The following is a 12,457-nucleotide window of genomic DNA, read 5'->3' as shown; positions in this document are numbered from 1 at the left end:
CTGTTATTATGCTGTTTGTTATTTATGTATGTTATGTTGCAGCTATTTAAATTAGTTGTGTCAATTTGTTCTGGCCTCAAATAAATTGGCCCTTTGAAACATATCTTTGTCTTTGTGTGTTGTATGTAGACTAATTGCTTAGCAAAGTTCAGTGATGCAAATGCATGTCAAGTTGATCAACAGATTGTATTATTCTCCAGTGCAATAACTACTGAAATGAAGGCTAAAAGGACATTAATGGGAGCTTTAAAAAAAAAAAAAAGTAGAAGAAGTAACTAAATAGTTACTTTTCACAGTAACGCATTACTTTTTGGTGTAAGTAACTGAGTTAGTAACTGAGTTACTTTTGAAATAAAGTAACTAGTAACTGTAACTAGTTACTTGCTTTCAGTAACTAACCCAACACTGGAGAGGAGTCAACAAGGCCTATGATGAAAGGAGCACCATTCCTACTGTGAAACACGGAGGTGGATCACTGATGTTTTGGGGATGTGTGAGCTACAAAGGCACAGGAAAGTTGGCCAAAATTGATGGCAAGATGAATGCAGCATGTTATCAGAAAATACTGGAGGAAAAGTTGCACTCATCAGCACGGAAGCTGCGCATGGGACGTTTTTGGACATTCCAACATGACAATGATCCAAAACACAAGGCCAAGTCGACCTGTCATTGGCCACAGCAGAACAAATAGAAGGTTCTGGAGTGGCCATCTCAATCTCCTGACCTCAATATCATTGAGCTGGGGAGATCTCAAATGTGCAGTTCATGCAAGACAGCCCAAGAACTTACAGGAACTGGAGGCTTTTTGCCAAGAAGAATGGGCAGCTTTGCCATCTGAGAAAATAAAGAACCTTATCCACAACTACCACAAAAGACTTCAAGATGTCATTGATGTTAAAGGGGGCAATACACGGTATTAACAACTGCGGTATGTAAACTTTTGATCAGGGTCATTTGGGTACTTTCTTTTGTCATTTTGATTTAAAAAGAGTAAACACAGTTGTTTGCCAATAAATAGCTTCACACAACCATTAAGCATGAGTGGAAGAAAGGTTTTTGTGTTATCATTCATATTCTCTGAAGAATGGCCAATAAATCATAAATTCTCCCAGGGTATGTAAACTTATGAGCACAACTGTATCCTCTCTGAGCTGCCACCTTATCGTGGTAGAGGAGTTTGCATGTCCCAATGATCCTAGGAGCTATGTTGTCCGGGGGCTTTATGCCCCCTGGTAGGGTCTCCCAAGACAAACTGGTCCTAGGTGAGGGATCAGACAAAGGGCAGCTGGAAGACTTCTATGAAAAATACAAACCAAGGACCCAGATTTACCTCGCCCGGACGCGGGTCACCGGGGCCCCCCTCTGGAGCCAGACCTGGAGGTGGGGCACGATGGCGAGCGCCTGGTGGCTGGGCCTATCCCCATGGTAACGTGGGTCCCCCCTCCAATGGGCTCACCACCCATAGCAGGGGCCATAGAGGTCGGGTGCAATGTGAGCTGGACGGAAGCTGAAGGCAGGGCACTTGGTGGTCCGATCCTCGGCTACATAAGCTAGCTCTTGGGATGTGGAACGTCACCTCGCTGGGGGGGAAGGAGCCTGAGCTAGTGGAGAAGTTCCGGCTAGATATAGTCGGACTCACTTCGACGCACAGCAAGGGCTCTGGAACCAGTTCTCTCGAGAGGGGTTGGACTCTCTTCCACTCTGGCGTTGCCAGCAGTGAGAAGCGACGGGCTGGGGTGGCAATTCTTGTTGCCTCCCGGCTCAAAGCCTGCACGTTGGCGTTCAACCCAGTGGACGAGAGGGTAGTTTCCCTCCGCCTTCGGGTGAGGGGACGGGTCCTGACTGTTGTTTGCGCTTACGCGCCAAGCAACAGCTCAGAGTACCCACCCTTCTTGGATTCACTCGAGGGAGTACTGGAGAGTGCTCCCCCGGGTGATTCCCTCGTTCTACTGGGGGACTTCAACGCTCATATTAGAAACGACAGTGAAACCTGGAGAGGCGTGATTGGGAAGAATGGCCGCCCGGATCTGAACCCGAGTGGTGTTTTGTTATTGGACTTTTGTGCTCGTCACAGATTGTCCATAACAAACAACATGTTCAAACATAAGGGTGTCCATATGTGCACTTGGCACCAGGACACCCTAGGATGCAGTTCCATGATCGACTTTGTAGTTGTGTCATCGGATTTGCGGTCTCTTGTTTTGGACACTCGGGTGAAGAGAGGGGCAGAGCTTTCTACCGATCACCACCTGGTGGTGAGTTGGCTGCGATGGTGGGGGAGGATGCCGGACAGATCTGGCAGGCCCAAACGCATTGTGAAGGTTTGCTGGGAACGCCTAGCAGAGTATCCTGTCAGAGAGAGTTTCAATTCCCGCCTCCGGAAGAACTTTGAACATGTCACGAGGGAGGCGCTGGACATTGAGTCCGAGTGGACGATGTTCCGTACCTCTATTGTCGAGGCGGCCGATTGGAGCTGTGGCCGCAAGGTGGTTGGTGCCTGTCGTGGCGGTAATCCTAGAACCCGCTGGTCCACCAGTGGTGAGGGATGCCGTCAAGCTGAAGAAAGAGTCCTATCGGGCTCTTTTGGCTCATAGGACTCCGGAGGCAGCAGACAGGTATCGACAGGCCAAGCGGTGTGCAGCTTCAGCGGTCGCGGAGGCAAAAACTCAGACATGGGAAGCCATGGAAAACAACTTCCAGACAGCTTCGAAGCGATTCTGGACCACCATCCGCCGCCTCAGGAAGGGGAAGCAGTGCAATGTCAACACCGTGTATGGTGGGGATGGTGTTCGACTGACCTCGACTGCAGATGTTGTTGATCGGTGGAGGGAATGCTTCAAAGACCTCCTCAATCCCACCAACATGTCTTCCTATGAGGAAGCAGTACCTGAGGAATCTGGTAGGCTCTCCTATTTCTGGGGCTGTGGTTGCCGAGTTAGTTAAAAAGCTCCTCGGTGGCAAGGCCCTGGGGGTGGGTGAGAGCCGCCCGGAGTTCCTTAAGGCTCTGGATGCTGTGGGGCTGTCTTGGTTGACAAGACTCTGCAACATCGTGTGGACATCGGGGGCAGTACCCCTGGATTGGCAGACCGGGGTGGTGGTTCCTCTTTTTAAGAAGGGGAACCGGAGGGTGTGTTCCAACTATCGTGGGATCACACTCCTCAGCCTTCCCGGTAAGGTTTATTCAGGTGTACTGGAGAGGAGGCTAGGCCGGATATTCGAACCTCGGATTCAGGAGGAACAGTGCGGTTTTCGTCCTGGTCGTGAAACTGTGGACCAGCTCTATACTCTCTGCAGGGTTCTTGAGGGTGCATGGGAGTTTGCACAACCAGTCTACATGTGCTTTGTGGACTTGGAGAAGGCATTCGACCGTGTCCCTCGGGAAGTCCTGTGGAAAGTGCTCAGAGAGTATGGGGTATCAGACTGTCTGATTGTGGCGGTCCGCTCCCTGTACGATCAGTGTCAGAGCTTGGTCCGCATTGCCGGCAGTAAGTCGGACCCGTTTCCAGTGAGGGTTGGACTCCGCCAAGGCTGCCCTTTGTCACCGATTCTGTTCATAACTTTTTTGGATATAATGTCTAGGCGCAGTCAGAGCGTAGAGGGTATCTGGTTTGGTGGCTGCAGGATTAGGTCTCTGCTTTTTGCAGATGATGTGGTCCTGATGGCTTCATCTGGCCAAGATCTTCAGCTCTCACTGGATCGGTTCGCAGCCGAGTGTGAAGCGACTGGGGTGGGAATCAGCACCTCCAAGTCCGAGTCCATGGTTCTCGCCCGGAAAAGGGTAGAGTGCCATCTCCAGGTTGGGGAGGAGATCTTTCCCCAAGTGGAGGAGTTCAGGTACCTCGGAGTCTTGTTCCCAGGCTGGGAAGGAGGAGCTGGACGAAGTGGCTGGGGAGAGGGGAGTCTGCGCTCCCCTGCTTAGGCTGCTGCCCCCGCGACCCGACCTCAGATAAGCGGAAGAAGATGGATGTATATACTGTATATATATCAGTGGCCTAGTAGTTAGAGTGTCTGCCCTGAGATCGGTACCAAGAGAGTCATACCAAAGACTATAAAAATGGGACCCATTGCCTCCCTGCTTGACACTCAGCATCAAGGGTTGGAATTGGGGGTTAAATCCCCAAAAATGATTCCCGGGCGCGGCCACCGCTGCTGCCCACTGCTCCCCTCACCTCCCAGGGGGGTGAACAAGGGGATGGGTCAAATGCAGAGGACAAATTTCACCACACCTACTGTGTGTGTGACGATCATTGGTACTTTAACCTAACTTAACTTTAACTTATGTATTAGGGTTGCACGGTATACCGGTATTGGTATAGTACCGCGATACTAATGAATCATATTCGTTACTATACCACCTCTAAAAAGTACCGGTCCCCCCGTCGTTGTCGCGTTGTGTCATCATTGGTTTTACGAGCAGAGGAGCATGTTCGACAGCGCTCAATCACGGAGTACTTACAAGCAGACACAGTGTGTAGACAGAAAAGGAGAACGGACGGATTTTGGCTTATAAAATAAGGATAAAGGTGAAACGCCCACAGAAAGAGGTACTTTAAGACATGGCTAGCTAGCGGCTAAAGTCCAACCACAGTCGGCAGTGTTTTAGCTACTTCTAAATCACTAATCCTCGCCTCCTGGCGACAAAGTAAGTTTCTTACAAGTATCATCCCTGCAGGACGAGGAATAGCTAAACATGCTTCACTACACACCGTAGCTCACCGGCGTCAAACTGTGAACTAATGCTATTGGTGGATCTACACCTAACATCCACTGTAATGATACCAAGTACAGGAGCGTATCTATTCGATACTACTATGATTACATCGCTATTTTTTAGCATCACAAAATATTCTTGTTTTAAAAAAAATTACATTATGTTTATAAACTCAGGAAATATGTCCCTGGACACATGAGGACTTTGAAAATGACAAATGTATGATCATGTAACGACTTGCTATCGGATCGATACCTAAATTTGAGTTATCATCCAAAACTAATGTAAAGCATCCAAACAACAGAAGAATAAGTGATTATTACATTTTAACAGAAGTGTAGCTCGAACATGTTAAAGTTAAAGTACCAATGATTGTCACACACACACTAGGTGTGGTGAAATTTGTCCTCTGCATTTGACCCATTCCCTTGATCACCCCCTGGGAGGTGAGGGGAGCAGTGGGCAGCAGCGGTGCTGCGCCCGGGAATCATTTTTGGTGATTTAACCCCCAATTCCAACCCTTGATGCTGAGTGCCAAGCAGGGAGGTAATGGGTCCCATTTTTATAGTCTTTGGTATGACTTGGCCGGGGTTTAAACTCACAACCTACCGATCTCAGGGCGGACACTCTAACCCAGACCTGGGCATTCTGCGGCCCGCGGGCCACATCCGGCCCTTTGTACGTCCCTGTCCGGCCCGCGATAGGCCAATCATGAATTACAAAATACATTTTAAAAAGTATGCAAAGTGTGCAATACAACGGTGCTGCTTTTGTTTTGAAAAGCGTTATTTGTATTACTTCCGTGTGGATGTATGCTCGTGCACGATCGTGAGTGAATGTGAACAGCGGCAATCACAAATTACAAAATAAATAAAAAAAAACATCTATATTGTGCGTGCATTACAACTGTGCTCAAGATGGAACGGGAGGGGAAGGACATTGAGTGGGGACTTAAGGTGCCGGCAGCACTGCAGATGTCTGTGTGAATCCCGGACGTGAGGAGCTCGCAGCAAAGAGAGAGAGAGAGGGAGGAAGGAGAGAAGCAGCGTCTACAGGTGCAGTGCACGCTGCTTGGCATGGGGGAATTCCGCCCTCAACGAAGACTCCCAGGTTTGATGGCAAGGCGAACTGGGAGGCATTTCATCCCACTTCTGACACCAATTGTAGCGTCCAGAAGAAATGCACACCAAGTCTGATGCTCTTTTTAAACTTTTATTGAGCAACCTATACCATACTTGCCAACCTTGAGACCTCCGATACCGGGAGGTGGGGGGGTGGGGGGAGTGGGGCGTGGTCGGGGGAGTGGTTATTTACAGCTAGAATTCACCAACTCGGGTATGTCATATATATTTCATATATATATATATATATATATACCTGTATATATATATATATATATATATATATATATATATATATATATATGTATGAAATACTTGACTTTCAGTGAATTCTACCTATATATATATATATATATATATATATATATATATATATATATATATATATATATATATATATATATATATATATTTTCTTATACATATAAATAAAAGAAATACTTGAATTTCAGTGTTCCGGAGGCTATCCAGTAGATGGCAGTATTCTCCGTTCATGAATGAGTATATAATTTCGGCCACCGTGTTCAATGGAGAAGTCTGTTCTACAAAATTTACAGGCAACATACGACCCCTTCCCCTTCGAACTGTCCTGGATGAGCTGAAATTCTTGTTTCCATTCGTTTTGGAACTTGTAAGCGTCTTTCTTCATCTTGCTCGTCGACGGCGTCGCCATGGCTGTAACTTCCTCGTTCTTCTGCTTAGTCTCCTTGTTGTGTGCGCAGTTGTGCACTCTACTCTCTAAAAGCCGTAGATGTTATGACGTCATTGGGCAGGCAAGCTGTTTATATTGTGGGAAAGCGGACGTGAGAACAGGCTGTCCCCACTCAGGTCCGCATTGAGCTGGAGGGGGCGTGGCCTCCAGCTCCGGCTGAATACCGGGAGTTTGTCGGGAGAAAATTTCTGCCGGGAGGTTATCGGGAGAGGCGCTGAATACCGGAGTCTCCCGGTAAAAACGGGAGGGTTGGCAAGTATGACCTATACTAACACAGCTCAACTTATCTCGTTCCTTCCACACGCACGTCTATCCTCACTCCTCATTTCCGCAACAGCAACGCTTCCTCCTTCTTCGCCAATCACCTTACAGGCGTGTTACGTTCACAACAAAGAGGATGCAGGATAAAGTGACAGAAATTAAAATTTTTGCATTGTATTATATATACATCAGGAAGTGTTGTGTAATGAAGTGTTAAAAATAAAACCATCAAAAGCCATCTGCTTTTGTATAAAGATAATTTAGGTTTAATGAAAATATTATTATTATTATTATTATTTATCTTATGGTATATCAAAAATAATTTGAGCAAAATTTAATTGAAATATTGTCGGTGTGGCCGACTGCTGGAGGCAGTGCTCAGGTTGCTCATGCGGCCCCCGGTAAAAATTAATTGCCCACCCCTGCTCTAACCACTAGGCCACTGAGTAGGCCTAGTGGTAAAACAGAAAGTAACCAGATATTAACAGTAAATGAAAATTAGATTAATAATAAATGTTATACCGCTTGTCCTTAATAATTTTTGACAAAATAATAGAATGGAAAATGACACAATATGTTTCTGCATATGTCAGCAGACAAATTAGGACCCATTGTTTGCTTACTTACTACTAAAAGACAAGTTGTCCTGTATGTTCACTATTTTATTTAAGGACAAACTTGCAAAAAGAAACATATGTTTAATGTACCGTAAGATTTTTTGTTAAAATAAAGCCAATAATGTTTTGTGGTCCCCTTTATTTAGAAAAGTATTGAAATACATTTTGGTACCGGTACCAAAATATTGGTATCGGGACAACACTAGTGTGTGTGTGTGTGTATGTATATATATATATATATATATATATATATATATATATATATATATATATATATATATATATATATATATATATATATATACATATACATATATATATATATATATATATATATATATATATATATATATATACATATATATATATATATATATATACATATATATACATATATATATATACATATATATATATATATATATATACATATATATATATATACATATATATATATGTATATATGTATATATATATGTATATATATATATGTATATATATATATATATGTATATATGTATATATATATATGTATATATATGTATATATATATGTGTGTGTGTATATATATGTGTGTATATATATATGTATATATATATTTATATATATATATATATGTGTGTGTATATATATATATATATATATATATATATATATATATATATATATATATATATATATATATATATATATATATATATACAGGTATATATACAGGTATATATACAGAACCCAAAACCAGTGAAGTTGTGTAAATAAAAACAGAATACAATGATTTGCAAATCCTGTCTGGCACTAGTGGCAAAAAGGACTGAGAAAGTTGAGGAATGCTCATCAAACACTTATTTAGAACATCCCACAGGTGAACAGGCTAATTGGGAACAGGTGGGTGCCATGATTGGGTATAAAAGCAGCTTTCATGAAATGCTCAGTCAATCACAAACAAGGATGGGGCGAGGTTCACCACTTTGTTAACAAATGCGTGAGCAAATTGTCGAAAAGTTTAAGAACAACATTTCTCAACGAGCTATTGCAAGGAATTTGGGGATTTCACCATCTATGGTCCGTAATATTATCAAAAGGTTGAGAATCTGGAGAAATCACTGCACGTAAGCGGCAATGCCCGTTACCTTCGATCCCTCAGACGGTACTGCATCAAAAACCGACATCAGTATGTAAAGGATATCACCACATGGGCTCAGAAAAACTCCAAAAAACCACTGTCAGTATCTACAGTTCGTCGCTACATCTGTAAGTGCAAGTTAAAACTCTACTATGCAAAGAAGCCATTTATCAACAACACCCAGAAAAGCCGCTGGCTTCACTGGGCCCGAGCACATCTAAGATGGACTGATGCAAAGTGGAAAAGTGTTCTGTGGTCTGACGAGTCCACATTTGAAATTGTTTTTGGAAACTGTGAACGTTGTGTTCTCCGGACCAAAGAGGAAAAGAACCATCCGTTATAGGCACAAGGTTCAAAAGCCAGCATCGATGATGGTATGGGGGTGTATTAGTGCCCAAGGTATGGGTAACTGTACACATCTGTGAAGGCACCATTAATGCTGAAACGTAAATGCAGGTTTTGGAGCAACACATGTTGCCATCGAAGCAACGTCTTTTTCATGGATGCCCCTGCTTATTTCAGCAAGATTATGCCAAGCCACATTCTACACTTGTTACAACAGCGTGGCTTCGTAGTAAAAGAGTGCGGGTACTAGACTGGCCTGCCTGTAGTCCATACCTGTCTCCCATTGAAAATGTGTCGCGCAATATGAAGCCTAAAATCCCACCCGGACTGTTAATTACACCTGAAAAGCTTCAAAAATTGGTCTCCTCAGTTCCCAAACGTTTACTGAGTGTTGTTAAAAGGAAAGGCCATGTAACACAGTGTTAAAAATTCCCCTGTGCTTACTTATTTGCAATGTGTTGCTGCCATTAAATTCGTGTTAAAAATTCCCATGTGTTTACTTTTTTGCAATGTGTTGCTGCCATTAAATTCTAAGTTAATGATTATTTGCAGAAAAAAATTACGTTTCTCAGTTCGAACATTAAATATCTTGTCTTTGCAGTCTGTTCAATTTAATATAAGTTGAAAAGTATTTGCAAATGATTATATTCTGTTTTTATTTACGAATTACACAACGTGCCAACTTCACTGGTTTTGGGTTTTGTACATCAAAAACATTGCATGTTGTCACAAAATGATCTTTCATTTTGAATATTCTTTCCTGTCAATAGAAGAGGACTCAAAGAAAAAGGCTGCGCTTTTGCTACCGGGGCTTTGCTACCAGGGTTTTTGATATGTTTGAAGATTTTTGACCACTGATTTGAGTACTGCCAGTTACCTGGCATCTTCAAACTGATTTTGGTCCGCTGAAAGGCATCAATACGCTGAAATAAGGCGATTTGGAATTCAAAGCGGTTGCCCTGCAACAGGAGCTACAGCGAGAGTTTGAAGCCGTTTTAAAATGCTTCCGACAACAAGCAGTGATATAAGTTGACAGGCTGACACCTCCAGTTGATCTTTTAATGCCGCAAGGTACGAAATTGTTGAAATAAGTTAGAAGTGCAGCAAGTCGCTAAAGAAGCAACTGCCGTTAGAGAGCTGATACGAGAGGCACTGACGTCAGCGACCTGCCGCGATGTAAAAATCTGGTTACCGAGCAATGCAGGAAGTAATCACTGATGTTGGAATGACACGCTAACAGCCACTCAGGTAACACTATCAACTTTCAGGTTTGGTTGCGCCATCTTCTTGATTGTTTGCATGGAGTGAGAAGAGAAACTGAAAATGAGTGCTGGAGGGAGCGAATAAATTGTCGTTAAAACAGAAAAAGTCACCTCGACAGGGGCAGGTTTTGTTAAAGGGACCGCAATCAAAACAATGTTCTGTAAAAAGTATGCAAGGCGCTCGTCCCTACCAAGATCGGTTATACCACACCACCAGCGCTGCATTAAACCTGCAGGCTGTTTACATTTTCACACTTTGCACTGTTTTATTGGTCCTTATTGAGCATTTCTTTCATATTCCTTTTTTTTGCACATTCATTGTAAGAGGTTATTTTTAAATGTTCAATGTGATTTTAAAGTTTGGTTTATATTGTTTGAGTTTTGCCATGGCTGTGTTGACATTACTTTTCCTCTCTGCGTTGATGCCTGAGGGGATTATGATCAGAAGGTTACATTTGAAATTATATATGTTTACATTTAGTATATTTTTCTTCTGGTCCTTATTTTCCATAGGTCATGAAAATAAATAATTATCGATATGGACTGACATAAAACACTTATATCGTGATAGTTTAACTTTCAGCGATAGCCCCCAGCCTTACCTCATAAATTGGGAATTGGCACTGTTTCTGTTAACTCCTAACATTTGCCTTCCCTCTGTCTGACAGACACGGCTTTCGGCAAGAATAAAGTAGATGGAAAGTGGTACTACTTTGACGACAGCAGTGTGTCGTCTTCCTCAGAAGACCAGATTGTGGTAAGTTTCAAACACTCCTCGTTTGTTCATTTTGACGGCGTACGTCCTCATGCTTCTCGCCACTGCGACCTGGGTGTCAAGTGTCGCCGTTTTTGTGTTGTAACCACATCCTTGTTGTCCCCATGCAGACTAAAGCAGCCTACGTGCTGTTCTATCAGCGCAGAGAAGAGGAGGGCTCCACAACACAGCCTTCCACCTCGCTGGAAAGAGCTGCCGACGACCACATGGACACAAACTGAAAGAAATAGACAAATCAATATTAACCCCACCATACTAATATATTTTCTTCTTTTATGTTGTCAGCTTAAATGACCAAGCGAGGTCCAACTACTCGTTCATTAGAAAGAAGAAATATGGTTGGTAGATCAGCAGAATGTCAGCAGCGTCCCTTTTTATTAAAAAAAGAAAAAAGAAAAAATAGGCAAACATGCACAGCTTGTCTCAACCAAAGTATGATGATACGTTAACTTGGATATCATAAAATGATCAGATTCTCCCCGACATTACTTCATGATGCAAGAACGGTGGCACTGAATGCTTCACCAGTACAACTACCTGCTTCCGTAAAGGTTTTTGTGATATTCAATTCATTTAGATAGGTGTAGGCATAGCCCCCCACCCAATATTCTTATATAAGTGATGCTTTATTTAAGAATATTATCAGATTGAGGGGCTAGCAGCATCCAGCCAATGATGTTAGTGCACTGTCCTAGATTGATCAGATACTGTTATTTTACTAGTCTTTACAATAAGCACAGTTAAAGGATGTTGGACTACCAGACACTCACGTTATGTAGAGAATATCGTGCTTTGCTAGCCCCAGTAGACAATTACCGACCTCATTGAAGACACCGACATGTGACACTTATAAACTTCACGCAGCAGGGAATCTTTTTTGGGGGGGCAATCATGGCGGCAATCCAAAATCAAAATAAATCCAACCCAACTGAGAAAATGTAAATAATCACACTATTTTTAAATAGCTGTAAACATTCTTGTCCTCATATTTATCATGCTGATATCTACAGAAATTGTTTTTAAATGGAATATATCACAATAAAGACTCAATGCCTCAACAGTGAAGTGCTTTGCTTATACTCAGCCATGTCTTTTATCGAAGGCAACACCACGGTGCTTGTAAAATACTCCATTTAAAGATGGTGCAATCTTCAATGTGAGTTTTTGGGAAATAGATTGAAAATAATTTTATGGGGTAGCTTTATAGCTGAATTATCTCAAAACAGGCGCACAGTCAAACACTTTGAAAACTAAATAGCTGGTTATGATCCTTTTAAAAACAATCTAAAATCTTGCAACATGGTTGGTCTTATTTGAAATGTGGTCTAAACATTGTGCATAGAAACAACTGTTTCCCACAAGAATGCAAGCTATTTGTGGTGGTGGTGGGTAGTCTAATTTGCATAATTGGCCTTGACGCATGTGCATAATTTTTTTTAAATTGATCTATAGTTCAATACAAATACTTGTATTATTAAAATGTTCAGCTTTTTATTGTTAGGTTTTGCCTTTTTGCTCTATTTTTCCATC

The 12,457-nt window shown here is 42.5% G+C and overlaps 1 protein-coding gene across 3 annotated transcripts in view; it reads left to right on the top strand.

Annotated features, from left to right (window-relative positions):
- The window catches only part of usp4 (ubiquitin specific peptidase 4 (proto-oncogene)), a 111,672-nt gene extending 99,666 nt beyond the window's left edge, over positions 1 to 12,006 (top strand). For 2 of the 3 annotated variants that reach the window (XR_009826842.1, XM_062054265.1), the window contains 2 exons: positions 10,821 to 10,909; positions 11,038 to 12,006. Coding sequence is in view for 2 of the 3 variants with exons in the window: in XM_062054265.1 (XP_061910249.1) it covers positions 10,821 to 10,909; positions 11,038 to 11,148 (200 nt within the window). In the remaining variant the exon portion in view is untranslated. The remainder of the gene's footprint in view (positions 1 to 10,820; positions 10,910 to 11,037) is intronic. The other variant, XM_062054258.1, reaches the window with a different exon arrangement.
- The last annotated feature ends 451 nt before the right edge of the window (positions 12,007 to 12,457 follow it).

The sequence above is a fragment of the Entelurus aequoreus genome, linkage group LG01, assembly GCF_033978785.1.
Source record: "Entelurus aequoreus isolate RoL-2023_Sb linkage group LG01, RoL_Eaeq_v1.1, whole genome shotgun sequence".
Lineage (NCBI taxonomy): Eukaryota > Metazoa > Chordata > Actinopteri > Syngnathiformes > Syngnathidae > Entelurus > Entelurus aequoreus.
Note: the sequence above shows the minus strand (reverse complement) of the source record. Positions and strands in the feature narration are given on the sequence as shown.